This window comes from Falco rusticolus, chromosome 6 (assembly GCF_015220075.1).
Source record: "Falco rusticolus isolate bFalRus1 chromosome 6, bFalRus1.pri, whole genome shotgun sequence".
NCBI classification, from domain to species: Eukaryota; Metazoa; Chordata; class Aves; order Falconiformes; family Falconidae; genus Falco; species Falco rusticolus.
The window spans coordinates 70025203-70046126 of NC_051192.1; the positions used below are offsets into that span (position 1 = coordinate 70025203).

Here is a 20924-nt window from a genome sequence, read left to right on the forward strand (position 1 = left end):
GTGAGCAGAGCACTGGTCTGACTTTTTTTTTTTGGTCGTGGGGGGAGGAGAAAAGGAGAAGAAATAAAACGGACACATACATTTTTTCTCATGGTATTTAGTGCAAGGTGTTTTGGCTTAACACCTGCCATATGCTTCAGTGACTACAAAGGCACTTGTTTCCTCACAGTCTTTTCTAGAATAATCACTTTCAGAGTTATCAAGTCACCATGAACATAAAGGATGGATTGAAGAATGGAAAAAATTGTACAAGATTCTAAAAATCAGTATGGCACAGACGACTGAAAGTTAAGATCCCCATCATCTGTAGCTGTGCTCATTCTTTCACACACTGACAAGGAAACTACGTTCACAACTGCCTGTTATTCTGGCTAGTGATGTTGATGCCTGACACTTCTGAAAATCAAGTTCTAAATACACTGTGGTGAATCTAGATAACTTAAATAATGAGAAACACATAAATCTTTTTGACCTGTCATCATTCTGTCTTAAGCAACTTTCCCCACCTAGAAAGTTTATGGAAGTGAAAGGAACAGAAATAAATAAGTTTATAGCATTCATCCTCTTTAACTATCTTTCTTCCAAATAGTCTGCTCTCTACATGCATCCTAATTCTGCTCATATATCATATACACATAGTTTTGGCAGGGTGTTTTTAATACCATGCATAAACTTCTGAAGGAATAAAATTAATTTTATTAATAAATAACTTTGAGTTGTAAATAATCAGAAACATATTTTTGATGACTAAAAAATCTGTTCCCTATTTATTGCCAATGTTCAGTTATAAAAAATGATTATATTCTAGGGCAACAAGCTTTATTTTTTGAAATGTAAACTATTCCCTCATGTAATGAAGGCAAGAGAGAAAACAGTCCCATTCCTACATCTGATCTGTTAAAATCCTTACAAATGAATTCTGGATTATTTTTTCCCTGAAAATTTATGTTTTCATAAATTATTTTAATTAAAAAAATCTAAAAAATGGTTATGTAATGTATTTTACATTCTTTATTTTAGAAGAGGTCATTTAAACAGTTTTAAGAAAGGGAAAAAATCAATCAGAAGAAAGCTAAGGTCAAACTTTGATCTCAGGGGCACACACAAATGCCTTGAAATGTCCAACATTAAAAAAAAACCACAATCGTATATAAGGTTTTACTTTTGTATAACAGTATGAGAAGTATGGAACAGAATAATATTTTTATAATATATACATATATATATTACATTTATATAAATTATAAATTATAAATTTACTTATAAATATATTTCTATATATGGTTATAGATATATAATATTTAGACTGTTATAGTTTATACTTTCATAAATTTGACAGTTTGTAAATCAGCAATGAGGCATTTAAAAAATCTTACATTTGAATCGCAGCAAGAAGGAGCTTGCAAGAAAGATTGGTCTATCATCCTAGTTTTCTAAGTGAAAATCATCTACCTGACTGAAGGAATTGCATATCAATAAGACAATTGGCTAGATAACAATGGCAGGTTTTGCCCTTGTCTCATACTCAATAGCTGCTGTTTCTCCTTCCTAAAACAGAGAGGGTTGAGACAATAATCCTAAACTGGTAATAATAATTTTTTGTCTAACATGGGGCCAAAGTAGGCAAGAATACTAGTCGTAAAGAACAATAAGATACTGACAGTATCTTCAAGTGTCCTAAGCTTTCAGACACGAGTTTTTGTTTTTGGGAAAATTCTCATACTTACAGCAATTGCAATAAATTGTTAGTACATTACTGTCTACTTATGTAAAACTTGGAAAAGAGGAAATGATTCATTGCAAATAAACATGAGTCTTTTTGTGAAAAGCAGAGGAAATGGAAAAATTTTTGGAATAAATCCCACCTAAAATTCAGTAAGTCCAATTTTACATACATCCATATAATGGCTAAACCCATAATGACTTCATACAAATAGATTATTTTAAAAAAATAAGAGAGAAAAAGTTCAGGTTGAGGTGTCAAAGAAGGTAAACAAGTTTTGTTCTTCAAGCTGCTGCACTGACAGATTCATGGAAGCTTTGTTCCCATTAAGGTCTAAGAAATACTTCGTCAAACAGCATCACTTCTTTAATATTAAAATAACATAATCTTTAGGCCAGCACACCTGGGATTATGAATTTACCTGAAATCTGCTTGCAAATTTAAACCACATATTATAGTTAGGATGCATACATCAGCAGATGAGAAAGAAATATCCTTAAGAAGCCTACCTGAATGAGTATTACTGAAAAATCTTCCTGTTATATTCTAAAGATAAATTTTCAATATAAATGTAAAACAACACATGCATACGGATATCTATGGTGATCTCTGCTAGCCCCTATCTTTCTCACCTTCAAAGCATAACTGCATTTTAAACTTTATAACAGGAGATTTCAAAAAGAAGCTCTTTTCTTAAAGGCAATAGTTGTGATTACAACAGGAAAACCTAGTGGCTTTAGATGGGGTGAGAATCTCTGACCCATACACAGAAAAGCCAGAAGTCCTTCAAAAGATTATAACTGGTAATTATTAGAACCAAATCAAAATAACCTTTAATAAATTACCATTTTACATGTTTTAATTCCTTATATAAAATGTCTTTTTTTTCCTTAATTGAAAATGAGAAATATGTAACATCCTTTTCTTTCTAATCCCATGCACAGAGGGATGATTTAGGGATATAAAAATGATAAATTATTTAATTGTTGGAGACTAAGTAAAATGTTTTTCTTTTAAAATGTTCAGAAATCTTTTTGAAAAAGATGTTATTAATCTTGTGTATGCATATTTCAAATATGCATATTTTAATTCAAACAAAAGCCTGGCTTTCACTCCAAGTATTTTTGAAGAGAGTTTAATAAACATGGACTATTCAGCCTGTACTCTTAATACAGCATGCTACTACTCTTCTATTTTTTGTGATTCTTCTTCCAAGTTTCATTCTTGCAACTTTCTTCTTACCAGTGCAGTCTCAGTCCCCCAGTCCACATACTTCCAATGTTTCTTGGAGAGTTTGCCTTGCTACCCTCCTCTTTTACATGTGTATCCTAGTCCTTTTGTCTCAAACGTCATCTTTCCCTATATGCCAAGGCACTCTTCTTGCCTGCTGCACTTCTCAAAGCTCTCTGGTTTGGTACTGCAGCTTCCCTTATTCCAAGCTGCAGACATGGAAACATGAGAGGTGCCCACATATTCCTTCTCTGTTCTTCCCTTCTCTACAAGTCTGGCTTCTATTTCCTTTGTATTGCAACCAAAAAACCACTATTCTCTATTTCTCATACTTCTGTACTGAAAATCCTGAAAGCCCGCAGAAGGCAGTTTACTTTTTTTGTTGTTGTTTTTGGGGGGGGAGGGCAGGAGGGAAGAGACTATGATATGATCATGTTATTAAATAGGATATAGTAATTCTTGTACACAAGTTAATTAACATTTCTAACAAACCTTTCTTTTAGCATTTATTAAATGTTTACTTCCCAATTTTGCAACTTTTACTTTCTTTTAGCATAATTTTCCCTATGCACGCAATACAGCCTACATTAATTTGGGGTTAGTCACATAATTGTACTGATCTTAAAACAATCTGTGAATATATATATATATACACACACATACACGTATAGGTTAAGAGCTACTCATTTAATGATTATTGCCTTTGGTTTATTTTCATTTAATTTTGTCTTACATTTTTACTTCAATGTCTGAAGATTCTCTTTGGAACAGATCTTATACACCAATTAGTTACCGAAAGGAAATTGAAAGAGCTTCTTTTCATTACTGGATTGTTCTGCTCAACTGACACTATACAGCCCGAGGCAAAGCCACTGTATTTCTGAATGTGAGTCTGTGTGCTAGAAGAATTGACTGAGTCTGCAGTTTCAGAACATTGTTTTCATTGTCATTCTTTTAACATTGTCAATTACTGTAGAATAGGAAATGAACTAAACTGAATTTCAGTTCAGGATTCTCTTTACTTTCCAGGTTTAAGCCATTTATATAAATTTAGGTTATGCTAATTCAGATTCACCTTCCATGCACTAACTTTCACTATCTCTTGAAAGATGTATGGGTAGACAATGTTTATAATAGAGAACTTAAACTAAAGATGAAAACGAAGTCTAGTAATAACAGAATACTATCAATGCCAAATGTGTGCATCATGTCTGAGAAATGTATTTCAAAATTTCTTTTCTTAAACTGAAAAGAATATATTGAGAGCAATGAACAGTATATTGTAAAACTCCTAACTATGCATGCTAAATATAGAGGATGATAAATGCAAATTAAAATGTTAAACCTACATTTAAAAAAAAAATCTATCTATGCACAATCCTAAATCTATTTTATTTTAGAAACACTAGAGATAATTTGATGCAAATTCTGTGGAGTTGGGCACAGCCCAAAGGTCTAAATCTTGCCCACTATTCTGGCAGAAAGGATAGCTACCAGAATTCAGCTTTCGATGAAAGAAATGGTCATGGATTCTAAATTGTGGAAGTTAAGATATGAGTCTACATAACATTCAGTCTTAAAAAGAAAAATCCTTAGTGAGAATTTTCCTAGCCCTCGTTTCCGTCTTATCAGAAATTCAGGAAAATACCTGATTTCACATCATAGGGAAATGGAGGATACAAATAAAAGACAAGTATTGAGGAACTAACATGGGACTTCACTTTTAATCTATAGCAGTGAATCAGCAACAGGTGAGTGAAAGGCCTTCAGAAAGTTAAAGTCCACGTACAGAGTATGCCACAAATCTGAATGGTTTTCGGACTTCATAGAGTCTGTAACTAGTTCTGCATGTTTCTGAAATACACAGGAGTCTGTTGTGAGGCCGAACATACTGCTGAGTAGCAGTACTGCCAGGCACATTCCTGCAGATAATATCTGTCAATATTCCTGGATGGACCCTTCCACTGACTCATTACAATGAACTCCAAAGCTTATCCTGCAGATAAGTGAAGCTTTTGCTTCTATTATATCCTGCACAGACTGAGGAACCATGAAATTGCCATAGAGAACTAGATAAGCTGCTCCTAAAAAAGTTCATGTCTGGATAAGGACTGAGAGCAGCTTCACATTATCTCAGACAGGTGACTGCCAGTGAAGGAACTTGTTAAAAGCCCTCAGGTCTGAGGAGAGTCCAAAGAGCAGTTCTACATAGTGGTAAAATTCCTTACACATCACAACCCTGGGGATACTTTCTGAGGACATGGCTATGTGCTATCATGAATATAGACACGCATCTTCAGGCATCATGAGAAGAAATGAGTTTTGATAGTCCTAGCCAGCCCTGTCAAGGGAAAAAGTGTTTTGTTCTCCATTGTGTGTGAACTTTTACTGAAAAAAACAAGGATGGACAAGTATTTGAACAGGAAGCACAGACACTGGCCTCTTTGTTGCAGCCTTTGTTTTGAGATATGAAGATTGTTTTAGGTGTTTTACCTTCTTTCTATGAATTTTGGACATAAAACAGCAATGTCTTTAAAAGATAAACAACACGGCTACTGGCAAAAAGAAATTGTGAAAGTAATTTTTGCATTGACATCTATGTGCATCGAATAAGACACAAGTAAAATTACTGTACAAGTTATCTTCACAGGAGTTAAGAGTGATCACTGTGGAAGTAGAGTATAGTTCTGAGTACTTTATGATCTGTACAGCTCCATACAGACCACAAAGTAGTCAGCATTAAGCAGTACTTAGTTTCACAAAAGATTTATATATGACATGTATGATGAAGTGTTGCAGGACTGATTTTGTTTTTTCTATACCTAGGAAAAGAGACTATCTTTAAAGAATGAGTATTAAAGAGTAGCAAGGAAGTACTTGTGACACAAAGAAAGTTCAGTTCTCCACATGAGGAGTGAAAACAGCCACTGTTAAAATTCCTCTTGTGTCAGGATTGCGATAAGGGAATGGTTAGCTATCAAAGGGAGACTGCCTGTTTTTATGCAGAAGCCGTACTGCATTGCTCCTTATTTAAAGTTGCAGTCTGTTACTTTTACCAGACAGCTGTCTTTTGTTTTTACTGCCTGTCACTGTGTAGCATCAGCAAGATTTCATTTTAATTTGAATGTCAGTTTAACACTGAGTCACAGAATCACAGCATGGTCAGGGTTGGAAGGGAACCCTAGAGATGACCTAGCCCAACCCCCTGCTAAAGCAGGTTCACCCAGAGCAGGTTGCACAGAATTGCATCCAGGCAGGTTTTGAATGTCTCCAGAGAAGGAGACTCCAAAGCCTCTCTGGGCAGCCTCTCCCCCTCAAGGTAAAGAAGCTCTTCCTTGTATTCAGAAGGAACTTCTTGTTTAGCAGTTTGTGCCTGTTGCCCCTTGTTCTGTTGCTGGGCCTAGCCCCATCCTCTAGACCTGGGGTCCTCAAACTACGGCCCACGGGCTGGATATGGCCCCCCAGGGTCCTCAATCTGGCCCCCGGTATTTACAGACATCCCCCCCCCGCCCCGCCCCTGCTGGGGGCTGGGGGGGGGAAACCAAGCAGCCGCAGATGACTGCCTGCCACTTCATCCGCGCCCTTTTTAAAAAGTTTGAGGACCCCTGCTCTAAACATTCACCTTTAAGATATTTGTAGACATTAATAAGATCCCCTCTCACTCTTCTCCAGGCTACACAGGCCCAGCTCTCTCATCGTTCCCTCATAAGGGAGATGTTTCTGTCCCGTCATCATCTGTGTAGACCTCTGCTAGGCCCTCTCCAGTAGTTCCCTTCTCACTTGAACTGGGGAGCCCAGCACTGGACACAGCACCCCAGATGCGGCCTCACCAGGGCAGAGCAGAGGGGCAGGATCACCTCCCTCCACCTGCTGGCCAAGCTCCCTCTAATGCACCCCAGGACACCACTGGCCTTGGCCACCAGGGCACACTGCTGGCCCATGGGCACCTTGCTGCCCACCAGAGCTCCCAGGCCCTTCCCCGCAGAGCTGCCTCCCAGCAGGCCAGCCCCAGCCTGTACTGGTGCGGGGGGTTATTCCTGCCCAGGGGCAGGACCCTCCACTTGCCTTTGCTGAACTCCATGAGGTCCCTCTCCGCCCAGCTCCCCAGCCTGCCCAGGTCTCGCTGAATGGCAGCGCAGCCTGCTGGGGTCTCAGCCACTCCTCCCATTTTTGTACCATCACCATATAGTACTAACATTATAGCACAAAGCACTGGCATCTTTATGCCAGAATGGCTTAATCTTCTAATGAGCAGTGAGCAGGAAAGGTAGGTCCAGCTGTGGGAATGCCTATGGCTACATCTTCCCATCCCCCATGATGGTTAAAAAAGAAATATATACTGGGGAGAGAGGCAAAGAAGAACTTTGCTATTTTTGCAAGCTCTGCTTGAGAGGAGTAAGAAATAAGAAAGGAAAACTTGTACAATATGGGCTTCATTCCTAAGGCTGAAATAATCCACAAAGTTTTCATATTGAAAGACTTTCTTACTTCCTGTGTCATTGGTATATAAAAGACATTTAAGAAGGAATCATCTATTAAAAACTGAGATCAACCTCAGGTAAAAGATTTAGTCCCATCAAGCTCATGTTTTCATTTCCTCAGCACTGAGATATGAATGGCTGTAGATGTTCCCTCTGACACTAGTCTAAAGGTACTATAAGTGAAAACAGACATTTTCTCTTATTAACTTTAATGCATTTTAACCTTAGTTTTAAGGAATTCATTTTATTTTAACTTGTTTGACACACAATGGATAAGTTTTCTCTTTGTTCCTCTTGGGTTTTTTCTCCTCTGGTAGACTTAGATACAGCTATTTCTCAAATTACAGTTTCACTGATTCTTATTCGTATATATTTACCCCGCCAATCTCAGGCTAATATATTAGCAAAATTTTATTGTCTCCATTTTTCTGGAGACTTTTCTTAAATTCAGCCACTGTAATTTTAGTCTTTGGTCAAAATATTTCTTAGTTTCTCAAAACAGTTAAGTTGAGAAAGAGTATAGAGTTTATCATGATGCTTTCCAGTTTTAAAAAAATCTCTAACCATTGTGATAAATCCATTTCCTTGAAACCATTTTGGAGTTTTAGATCAAGAATAAAATTATTATAATTACTAGCTTCCATTCAGTATTGTTCTTAACCTGAGACAATTTCCTACACAGCAGATTTCAGTAGAACTTGAATCCTTTACAGATTTCCTTTTAATATCTGCTCATATTCTGAATACTACAATTTATACAATTTGGATTCTGAGTTTATAGAATTCTGTTTTATTATGTTAGTACCGAGATCCTGAAAACAGAAATAAAAGTTTCTTTATCCACACTTCTGTTCTCATGGATAACTAGCTTTTCCTTCTGTTGTATTTGTAAATTTAACATCATCCATAGAATTCACAATGTTAAAATAGAAAGGTAGTTGCACAGAACTGAAATAGTACTTTTAAGTTAGTCTTTTTAATAACACATTACAATGGCTCTAAAATTCAAACTTCAAAGTTGCACTAATCTTGATTTTAATAGCATTAGCGGGAAGAAAAATATTGGAGAGAGCAACAGTTAAGGGCAGTTGATGTGTCCCTTGCGGGCAGCGAGAACTCAGCAACCATAAAGGGAATAACCAGAACTGATTTACCACAGATTTGTCACCTCATCACTTCTCCAAGCTCTTTCTAACAATCTTATGATATTCATGATTCAATTTCATTCACTACAGCATATATATTTCTCATTTCCTTCAGTGAGACCACATTTTAACACAATTTTAACTTTTTTTCTTTGTTTTAGTAATTTTAAAGTATCTGGCATTATATTTCAATCTGAAAAGTGAATAAATACACTGCAGAGTAACGTTTCAGGAAAGTTAAGTCCAGCTGTAAACTACAGCTTGATTAATCCAAACAAATAATTATCATTTTCTTTTTGATTTATTTACCAAAGGAAAATGGATGCATTTGGATAGTAACTGTATTGGAACGGCACCAAAAACTCCAATCCCATCAAATAATAAGTATAAATTTCTGGTATATATGATCTTTAAAATATTGCTAGGATTGGACTCCTTCAGAAAAAAGAATAGAAGTCAGCACTGCAGCCAATTTTCAAAGCATTCCAAAAGAATGCATCTTCTGCTTGTATCAATTTATAAATAATGAAAAGTCCCCCAGTGAAGTGTTTGGAAATAACACAGAATATGTTTTCTTGTGACAGTTGATGGAAATCATCTAGTGCAATAGTCACTATCTATAAATGCATTATTTTGAATTTGGCTTCCTGAAAATAGAAAATACTGTATTTACAAAAAGGTACTGTCTCTAGTGAGAACAGGCAGGAGGAAAAGTCATTACAGATAAACATCTCAAAATGAACTGCTGGGAACTGATCACATGATATAATAAATGAGGTATTTGCCAACAACAACAACAAGTAAAATGTTATGAAGACGTAGGAAAGTCAGGTTTGCCTACGTACACAGTATTGTGAAGATTACTGTTGAAGACTGTGTCAAATTCTGTCTACAAACTTCAGAAAATGTGAAAATATGTGGAAGAATAGAAAACAGATTTAAGACTAATCAAACAGCCAGGAAAAAGAGCCTGAAGATATGAATTATAATAGGATAACTTACATAGAAAAATCTGGTATTGCACAGCAAATCTTATTAGAATTGTGAACTGAAGTGTAACAACACCAAGTTATTGGATGCCAAATTTAAGCAAAATTCATCTTTAAATTAAATACACTTTCTAAATGGTAGGTGGAATGATCACTGTAGCAGGATTTGAAAGGAACAGATTCAAGTCCCTTGAAATCAGAGCCCTTAGATTATTATTAAAACAAATATTTTCTTCTTTTATATCAAAATAAAAATTCTAAACTCACTATAGGTAAATCAGAGTAGATTTGCCTAGTAATTCTTTCTGGATTCTGAAACAAAATGAAAAATTACATAATATCTAGATTAAAAAAAAATCAGTTCAATAATTTCATCTAGGCATTTCAATTTCATTTCTTTATGGTTCTGTAAGAAAAAAAACACTAAAGGTAGTATAAAATTTCAGATTTACCAGGCATAGCAGAAAGACAGAAGGAAAGTGAATGGTTTCTGCTCATTCCACCGCTGGCTCCAAACCAAAGGGAAACCAGCAAATGTACTAAAAAGAGCTATGATTCTGTTTTTGGCCACAGTATGATGTGGTGCTCTGCTCTGAAAGATTCAACAGGAGCTCATGGAAGCTGATGTAAAAGGCAGTAAATTGAAGGCAAAGGGAACTTTAGGATTCTTTGAAACCCAGAGAAAATATCCTTTATGTGTGTTGGAAACAAACTAGTTATCCCCAAAGTTATCCCCCTTAAAAGATTCATTGTTTTGCCAGCTAGATTACTTAGATTAATTACATGAAAACGGTTGGGTAAGTGCAGTGTTCATCAAAACTTGTTCACTCAGGTTTCCTTCCAGCATACTCCACCCTGATCCTGACAAGCAGTCAGGACACATTAAGAGTGCACCGAGGCACATTGTATTTCTTTTTATTCTCATTTGTATTATTAATATTATTATTATTATTATTATTAGTAGTAGTAGTAGTAGTATAATATTTGGATGCATGTATTGCATGTTCCATTTTCAAAATCTGTCTCTATAAATATCCTGCCACAGTATAACAATAATACATTCAAGCCACATATGTCACAATTCATCTTTTTCAAACCCCACTGCTAAATCTTCAGAATAATAATGCTTTCTAAATTTGAAAGGTTACAAATTTGCTTTAGTAATGTTCTTAAATTACTAACTTCTCTCTAAACATATAGACAAGTAAAACTCAGTCTCCTAACAACAGTACATTCTATGAAATTACCTTCACCATTCCATGAGAAATCACTGCAGCTGAGAAATACATATCTCGCCACAAAACAGTCAATGAGACCATATTTTTGAACTACTTACTTGTGTAAGTGAGCTGAAATCCTTGGTCAGTATCAGATCCATTGGTATTAAATTCTATCCACAAATGGTTAGAGGTGCTATTAAGGATAACTCCCATCATGTCATTTTTGGTGAAGGCTCCCAGGGAGCGTGAAGAACTATCTTTTCCATCATACACCTGGTGGAAACAAAATAATAGAATGAAACTGGACACAAAGTCTAAATATTTGAAAAACTTTAGTTTATCTTTATACAATAATTCTAAATTTAGCTATGTATTGCCAATGGTTTCTTCATAAAGTTAATGCTTCCATGTTGTGATGTACATACCACTTGGCTATGCAGTTCAGTGGAATTAAAAATATTGTTACCCTTAAGGTTTTTTATAGTCTTTTCTTGTTTTCAGTTTTGTGAGCTCATCTTCAATTAAATTAATATTTATACATGAATCTATCTTCTGAGGTTTCTTAAACTCAGATTATTTTACATGATTATTCACAAAGGCTAACACAAGCACAATTTCTGAAATCACCATTGAAGAAAGGCTGTAAAGAGGTAAGTAAACCCTTACAGCCTACTCAGTTCTTTCTGAAGATATCAACAGCAGAACTGAGGTATTAAAGTCACATTGTCACCTTTTATGTCAGAGTCTGAGCCTGCCGTAATTTCTGTTTTAATATAGGTTTTAAGAAAGAAAGATAGATCTTCAAAAAGATGTGAGTCTATTTTCCAGACTAAGTATAGACATGTTCTTATTTTCCATGTTTTTTTATTGAAAACTTTAATGGAGGACAAAACGGTGAAGCTGTGTGTGGAGTGCTGTGTCCCGTGCTGGGCTCCTCAGCTCAAGAGAGACTGGGAACTGCTAGAGAGGGCCCAGCAGAGGGCTACAAATATGATGAGGGGGCAGAAACATCTCCCTTATGAGGGAAGGCTGAGAGAGCTGGGCCTGTATAGCCTGGAGAAGAGTGAGAGGGGATCTTATCAATGTCTACAAATATCTTAAGGGTGAGTGTCTAGAGGATGGGGCCAGGCCCAGCGACAGAACAAGGGGCAACAGGCACAAACTGCTAAACAAGAAGTTCCTTCTGAATACAAGGAAGAACTTTACCTTGAGGGGGAGAGGCTGCCCAGAGGGGTTGTGGCGCCTCCTTCTCTGGAGACATTCAAAACCTGCCTGGATGCAATTCTGTGCAACCTGCTCTGGGTGAACCTGCTTTAGCAGGGGGTTGGGCTAGGTCATCTCTAGGGTTCCCTTCCAACCCTGACCATTCTGTGATTCTGTGAAAATCAACAATATTAACCTCTGTGATTTTTCAAATCCTAGAATAAATAAGAACATCCTTCTGATTGTTCACCAATACAAGGCAAGTGCAGAGAGTTGGCTAAGGGGTAAGGGGGGGTGGGGGGCCAGGGAATTATTTTTGCTTATTACAAGCCCTGAAAGCCACAAAGTGCCAAAATAGTCTGTGGTTGTTTGGATTTGGTTTGTGGGTTTATTGTTTGTGTTTTGTTTGGGTTTTGGGTTGGTTTTTTTTTTTTTTTTTTTGCTTTGGTTGTTGCTGTTGTCTCAAAGTGAATTAAAAAAAAGTAATCTCTTCTTTAAATTTAATAAATCACCTGTACTTTCGCACAGAAAAATAAGCAAACATGAAGTGTTTCATACTTCCAAAACATACACTATACATCATGTAGATGTTTATACAACAGCAAGTAATGAGTCTGAACAGCTGGTTTCTAATATGAAGGAAAAGATATTTTTTTAACCTTGATCTCATATGTCCTAGTGTGACTGTAGAGAACTAAGGCAAAAGCTACAATTACAGTAAATATCTCAAGCTTTGGATCTTCATCTCTGCATTCTCAGACTTTGTGGTACATTGAGGATTTATACTTATTCCAGCCAGAAGCAGGCAGTGACCCATTTAACAAACTAAATTGCTACATTTGAGTAACTTCTTCCTATTTGAATGTTCAGTTAGATCTATTAATGAAATTTGGAAATGCATCTTTTGAGAAGACAAACCACTGCAACTGCATTTCTGGATGATGACCATTAGTTAAAAACAGAGCTATTTTCTCAGCGGAGAAAATACCAGCGTATCATCAGTATAGGTGAATGCTTTGAAATTACCTCATTCATCTCAAATGCCAACATTAAAAAAAAAAATAAAAACAATGTGCATAAAGATTTTTTAAGATAAAAGTATAAATTTAATTTAACAAACATACATAGATAGAAATAATTACCTTCCCTAAAAGAATTTTTGAAAATTAATGTATTATGCTAGCCATTGACAGAACATTATATTCTGTCATTACTAAGGTAAAGATTGTTTTGTATGACGGCACATGCAAGAGCTATCAGAAGACACAACCAATTGTATTTAAGATTTGTGCAAGCAGTAACACATACTTGATGTCTACCTCTCAGCAGAAATACGACTTTAAGCTGTGCTAAGAGTATCTGCAAAAATGCTTCCAAGCTTCTGCTTTTGTCCTGGGCCAGAACTAGAGATGACTTACATGGACTGATTGCACTTTATCAGAGCTGGAAATCTATTACACAATTCATTCATCATAAGATAAAAGGTTTTAATAGTATTCTGATCATTTTATTATGCAAAAAATACAGATATATTTTAATTGGTTTGAGAGATATTACTTTGAATTGAATGATCTATTTTTAATAGTCATTAATAAAAAAATCTGTTTAAAAAAGTTATTTTAATTAATCTTTAAAAATCCCCAAACAACATGTAATTACTACAATTGTCTCTTAGACATCCTGTTCCAACAGTGTTCTTCTACCTCACTGACTGTTACCAGTACTATTTCTACCTGAGGATCAGCAAGTCAAATAATAGTTTCTCTCTAGATGAATCCAGACACAAATGAAAACACTGTTTTATGAAATAAAAAGGAGATAAGAGGGATTGTGTGAAAGCAGCTGTAAAAAAAGCTGTCACAATTTTTAACTGCTGATACTTGTCTAGCAGTGCTACCATTATAGACATAAGTAGGTACATGTCTACTCTAGTAACTGAAACAGTGTTAGTGAACAAATACAAGCACTGATTCTCCATTGTCTATATTGATAGCTTGTTTGAACCATTCCTGGAAAGAAAAAGCATTTTCCATAGCAATTCTTTGTCATGGTTTGGTAATTAGTGTGGGCAAAGGACCACTCCCAATAGGCAGTTTGTGTGTGACCATTTAACTCACTTAGGAGAACCCATTTGACCTATAAATCACATGCTATGATTACTATTTTCTCTGTTATGAAGAAAAAAGGAAAATCTATTTAGGCAACTGGACGAAAGACACAAAATGACATTCTGGTCTTCCTCTTACCTCTAACAAATTCATGGTGATTGCATTATAAAGATTTCACCATATCTAGCCACTTTAAAGAATTGTGCAGTTTCAAGTGGCAGTTAAGGCAGGGAGATTGGGAAGCTGAAGTGTTCGTGAGTGAGAAAGGATAAGCTTTAAAATAAACAGATAATCCAGGTACTCAGTTTTGCCATATGCCTCAAAATGGTGTTTCTGTTTCTATTTCTTTACTTGAGTTCAGATTTCTTTCCTGCTAATTCAAGTTCAGACTTTGACACTGCTATACAAAGCTTTACCCATTACTTTAGTCGTTAATCTGCATGTGTTCTTGAAAGCCTTAGTTTTGACCCTTCCTCATGCACCAGTCTTACTGATGTCAGAAATACCCTTGCAAATTGTGTTATTCCCTATGCACTACAGCATCAATATGCAACTTCAATATTCCCACTTGTGCCAACTGTAAACCTAGTTGAATATATACAGCTGAAGGTAGTTTCTATTTTTAAAGCAAGTAAAATTGCCACAGTAGGAGTCCAGTCACCACAACTTGATCGTCTGCACAGTATTTATCGTCAGTATATCCTTGGCACATATTTAATTCAAACTTACAAACACCCTCACAAATCTTTCCAGAGAAAGCATTAGTGCAGGAGCTGCATAGGCCACGGACTGTTTCTGAGAGACAGTTTGAGTGAGCCACCTTGTTTTGTAAGATTAGAGTTAACGTTATGGATGTAGTCAAGCTGTGAAATCTGGCCTCAGGGGCAGCGGGGAATGATCACAGCTTTGTCTGGAGCACTAGGATAAATGTAGCTAGAGCATTCAGGGATGCCCCATTTCACCTAAACATTTGTGAGGAATGAAAAGGAAAGTGCTTGCTCTGCTGCTGGGATTAAAATAGAGAGGCAAGAGAAGAGGACAGTGCCGCAATTATTCATGAGGCAAAATGCTCTAGTAACAGTGCTAATGTATCTACACCTACTGTGGGAATATAAAAACAGACACTCACCTAAGGAGAAGGAAATGCTGGCTAGATTTTCTTAAACTCCAGTTTCTTTACTCTGACAGTAAAAGAAATCACTTACAACTAAACGTTGCACTTTTCCTTAATTGCACAGATCTTTACGGCATAAAATCATCTCAAAGGGAAATGCTTTTAAAATGTTGCTTTGATAGTTTGAGAGATAATTCCTGTATAACTTGCTGATGTTGTTATGCATCTTTCTATATATGTTCCCAAGTGTTTCCACTACATCCTCATGGAATTCTTAGCAATCCCACCTCAAATACTGACATTGTATATCTTGTAAGACATTCGTGGTGGGTTGACCTTGGCATTATCAGGGTTGTTTCTCACACTTTTTTACTCACTCCTTTTTCTTACACACTACTGCACAGCATTATTACCCCTTCTTAAATATATTTCCCCCAAGGCCCCACCACCTCACAAGGCTGCAGGCCCGGCCATGCCCTGTGGGGGTGGCTGGAGCCGCCTGGAACCAGCAGAAACTGGCTGTGCTCGGCCCGGGGCAGCCCCATCCGCTCCTCACAGGGGCCCTGCAGCCCCCCATTAACAAAACCTGGGCACCTGCACCTAATGCAACATTACATATGTGCATATTTTCCTTGTAAACAGAGCAAGACATTCAGGTGGGAAAATGCCCTGTATTTCACCATGAGATTTATAAATATTCTTAATCTTTAGCCTATCCCGTGCAAGCTGCCTGCAAGGCAGTCTTGGGGCTTTCTTCTGTGCAGAGACAAGGTAGGAGGCTGGTGTTTATAACATATTTTGCTCACATTTAGGGTACAGATAGGAAAGAAAGGAAACTTCAGAAGTCCACACCCCTGCCAAAGCTATGGGAAAGGTAAGTCTTTTGAGAGTGTCTTAATTTCCCAATTGCTCAGACTGTAGACCTGGTCAGAGCAAATGAAAATTTATTTCTGCCTCACATGCTCAGATCTCCTTCCCATGCAAATCAGGACAGGAATGGGAAGGGGGAGAAGGGAGTAGATAGTATACATTTGCTTAAACAAGGCTGATTCCAATGGCAATATATATAAGGACATCCTGGCATGAGAGTAGAAAGGAATCAGATGGTTTTTATAAACACAGGTTATAGAGAAGCTGCGGTGGAAGAGAGTCTGATTGTATAAATGGAAGCTGTGCTGTGCCAGTTGCCTCAGAACCAAAGAACAGGCCTTGCAGTGCAGATATCGCCACAATTTTGCCTTTGTTTCCTTTGGATCCTCAGGAGTATTGTGCTAACAGATCTATGAAAGAAGAAAGTATCTAACAGGTTCCCCAGCACAGCTTTCTCTCAGGCAGATCTTATGTCTCCAGGGAATTTCTCTAAGTATGCTTGACATTAGTCATTAAATGTTCTGAAGAATAAGTGAGTTTCTTGAAAGTTTGTTTAGGATTTTCTAAGGTGTTGGGTTTGGTTGTTTTGGTTTGGTTTGTTGTTTGGGTTTGTTTTTTTTTCAGGTAGTTTGTCAAATTATTTATAAACTTGATATGTGCAAAATGTACTGTATCCAAGCAGCTCAGTGGGCAATAAAGTTCTTCCTTGTCTGCTGCATCTGTTCAAAGCAAAAAATATGTTTGGGGATCTGCACTCTCAGGCCATGGAAGCTAGGAGTAAAGCACAATATAGGCCACACATTTTGCTCACCTACTCAATACTCTTTGATCTAAAAGTAAAACCATAAGCCAAGGTGTTGCAGTGTTTCATACATGGTGGCTACACAAGCATGCATGCTTTTATTATCAATGATTTTGTGGCTAAAGATGGAGAAAAGGCTGTTCTTTTGACTGTAACTTTCTAATACTGCAGGAGATGCTATTTCATGGACTAATCCAGCCTGTACTTGCTAAAAAGAAGAAGAAAAACAAAGATATGAATGTCTATATTTATAAAGACGATACTTAAAGGTAATCTTCATTTTTCCCCTCCCTACCTTCATCACATCTCTAAAAGCCTTGTACTCTGCCAGAAATTTGTAACTTCAAATTTAACTGTCACACTTTTTTACATGAGGAGTCTCTTAAGCTGACAAAATTGATAAAAATATGGCCACCAAAATTTGATCCATAGCAATATCTTTAAACTCCTTGTGCGAATTTTATGCAGTGCGAATAAAAATAGTAAAGTCAAGTTAGAAACGTAGACAGCAATTTCTAACATGTTAAATGTAGATCTGAGATCCCCAGAAAGCAAGTTGCTAACTGGATTCTGAACACTTGGTGATTTGAAGTATTTATTAACTCTGAAGATTTAGAGACATAGATTTGAAAGAGTAACTTAATGTATGCTCAGCACTTCAGATGAATGTCATGATTTTCAGTGCATACAAAAATGCGGCCGCCTTTATTATGAAAAGACAGATTATGGCCATGCTGTAGAAAAGTACATTACACGTTTAAAATCTGTACATATTTAGACCATGTTTCAAAGGCTATCTACAATGTAAAAGAGTCAAAAAAGTCTTCTGTAATTACAGTTTTAGTAAATACTACAATGCTATATGTTAGCTAGCTACTTTCTAGTAAAATAAGCAAATTAATTAGTTTGAAAAAAAGAAAACAAGCAACAAAACAGTTCTGTGTGAGACAAATAAGAAATAAAAAATGTACCAAAATTAAAACCTGTCCTTTATTGAGTAATCACCATGCTACATTTATAAATACTGCTGCAAACAGAAAATAATACAGACACTTTAGGATTCAAAATCCAAGTTAACCTAAAATGCAAGTGGTTTTTTTTTATTTTAACCCATTGTAAACAGTCCAATACTTCTATAAACATAATTGAAATCTCAATGTCACCTATAGTTTCTTTGAATCCAGTAAATATAATTGAATCTAGTATAACGTTACTTATGCTATCCACATAGAAATTATACATTTTGTGTGAGAAAGTGAATTGAAAATAAAAATTTTAAAAAATGGTGTTAGAACCAGAGTTGTTCCTGCAATGTGAATTTTGAGCATGGCAGAAAGTGAAATTATTTTCTTTTTACCTTAACAATATCTCCCTCACGCAGCTGAAAGCTCCTGGCTCTAAGATGGATCCCTTTTCCAGCCTCTGTTTCAATTTTATAGATACACTCGTGGTTGTTGTCATAATTAGATGGAAAATTTGGAGACAACAGTGTTCCTTCATTTCCAGAGACAGTTGCTCCACATTCAGCTAAAGAAAACAGACACATGTAAAAAAAGAAGTGAATTATCCATTTCAAGAAAATATGGGTTATTTGCAGTATTATTTAGACTATACGTTAACAGGCTACCTAGGAAAAGGATATTTCTGTTGGATTTCATCTGTAGGACCAACTCCTAGAAACCCTACCAAAGTTGCTATCTCCTACATTTCACTTGATACGTTTATTATGTGTGCCTAGATGCTTTTACGTAATTCCCTTTACTTCCAGTTTATCCATTTGTCTCCCCACCACACTAATTTATAATGCAGATTAGCTGGATTCCATAGAAATTAGATGTTTTGTTGAAATATAATTATTGGGGTAATATTTCAAATAAATGTAATATTGATTTTGCTCTCCTATTCAGCTTTACAAAAAAGTAGTAGAAAAGGCGGGCAATAAGATGATGAGGTAAAAGAATCTGGCAACAAATCAAGAGCCTTCAAACATGCTTTTCTCCACCAGAAATAAAAACAAAAACCTAAAAAATTTACTGACATCAGTTAGTGCCAAGCAGACAGTTTCCTTCTTTTCTGAGTAAAGAGTAGGTGAATCTTTTTCACAGACATCTGTATTAAGAACTTACTGACACTTTCAGTAGACATTTTTGTCACTGCTCCATAGTAAAGAAAACAATAAAGTGTAGGAGGAGGGGTAGGTTCTAGCCCATGGGCTCAGTTTGAGTTTTGAAGACTAATAAAATTATTCCAAATGTGCAACATAAACTTTAGCACATAAATGAAAACATCCCAATGGACAAGAAATAAGATTGGTATATAGTTCAAACAAATATTCAAAATGCTTAAAAATGGCCTGAAAACACCTTATAAACACCACAGTAACAATAACACAATACTGTTACTCTACAATTATTTTTTTTTAAGTGAATGAGGTTGATATTTAAATCTCATTGTTCAGTCTTAAGATAAAATATACTATCTTAAAATGAGAATTTTACCTAAAGATCATTCAGGACTCATTCAGAGTTTGGTAGAAACATGTTATAACAGTTAAAATGATAATAAATTAATGTATAATTGTAAATTAGCAGATATACTTTATCAAAGATGTGATAGTTTAAAAAAATCTGTAACTTTTCTCTAAATATTAAATATATTTTTAGAGTTCCTTGGACTTCAAAATATTCATTTTTGCAAGTGTGTAGGGATTACAATTTTTAGATAAACCTGAGTATAGTTTTACAGGTATATATGTAAAGAATAATTTTGAAAATATAGTGTAAAGATAAACCAGAAAGTTATCAGAAAATAATTCATTTAAACATATTTAGGGAGAAATGTATGTTTCATATTTACAAATGAACAATCTAAAAATTTTTATTTAAATTTCTGAGGCCTTCACAGACATGAAATTTATGTGCTTCTTTTCCTTTTGAAAAGTCTAAAAATAGTGAATTTTTCTGTATTTTAGACTTCCTCTGTACAATACAACTGAAGAAATAAAGGGAGGAAGAAGGAGAAGGAGAGGGAAGCAGTGAGCGATGGAGGGAAAGAAGGAAGGAGAGAAAGAAAGATGAAAATGGGGAAGAAAGGAAGTGGGCAATGAGATAGTCACAGTCTTACTCGGAGCCTTATTTCTACTCTACATTTGGGATCGCCTTAGTAAATGTAAAAAAGGAAATCACCAATAATCTGAGCCAGGATCTTTGATTTCACACATAAGTTAGAGTTCATTTGGTATTTAAAAGTAGAGCTTTATGTTCTCCACTTCCTTAGCTTACTTAGGCCCTGAGCTGCATTATATTTAATAGGCAGAAGAGTGCTGGGGAGTAAGAACCCTTGCAGCCAAACTTCAGACAGACAAACTCTTCCTTTGTTGGGGAGTGTGGGATGCACTATGTATCTCTAACATGTTTAAAGCACTTTGTCTAAAAGTTTCAAAGAACTTTAGCAGACTGACAAATGAACTAGATTTTTTATTTTGATACGTCATTGGTAAAGGATCTGTCAAATATGTGATACATATTTCATATGGTTAGATACATATATCATACCTATACATATATTTGTGTGTACGTGTTCATATGTAGCTATTTTTGTCTTTGATTTTTAAGGTGGAACTAATGAAGTTTATAAAACGTAATTCAAAGCAATGCCAACTTTAATGCCACACATGTTTAGACCCGTACTACTCAATGTCTTCTTGTGTTACAACACCAATACTCTACACAAATCTTCTGCAAACAAGTGTTTGCCCAAGTAAAGATCCATGCAAAAACCTGTATGCTCCCTTAGTCTGCATTGGTATCTTATTATCTACCGCGTTCAAAGAATTAGAAAATATAGAAGTAAAATGCTGAAGAAAATAAAATAAGAAAACATTATGGAAGCAAAGCTTTTTTCTTACATAATGTTCATACAGTATTCTATGTTTTGTTTCAATGATTGACTGTATACCACTAAGACATATGCAATAATAGAAAAAGAGTATAACAAGCTTTCCCTAATCTAGAACTGGCCAAATTTCCTGCTCTGATAA

General features: G+C 35.8%; 1 protein-coding gene across 1 annotated transcript in view; it reads right to left on the reverse strand.

The window, feature by feature from the left end:
• CSMD1 (CUB and Sushi multiple domains 1) overlaps positions 1–20924 on the reverse strand; it is a 1210601-nt gene that overhangs the window by 245644 nt on the left and 944033 nt on the right. Inside the window, exons 22-23 of the mRNA XM_037392820.1 lie at positions 18243–18412; positions 10905–11061 (exon numbers count right to left, since the gene is read on the reverse strand). Of these exons, the coding sequence (XP_037248717.1) occupies positions 10905–11061; positions 18243–18412 (327 nt within the window). The remainder of the gene's footprint in view (positions 1–10904; positions 11062–18242; positions 18413–20924) is intronic.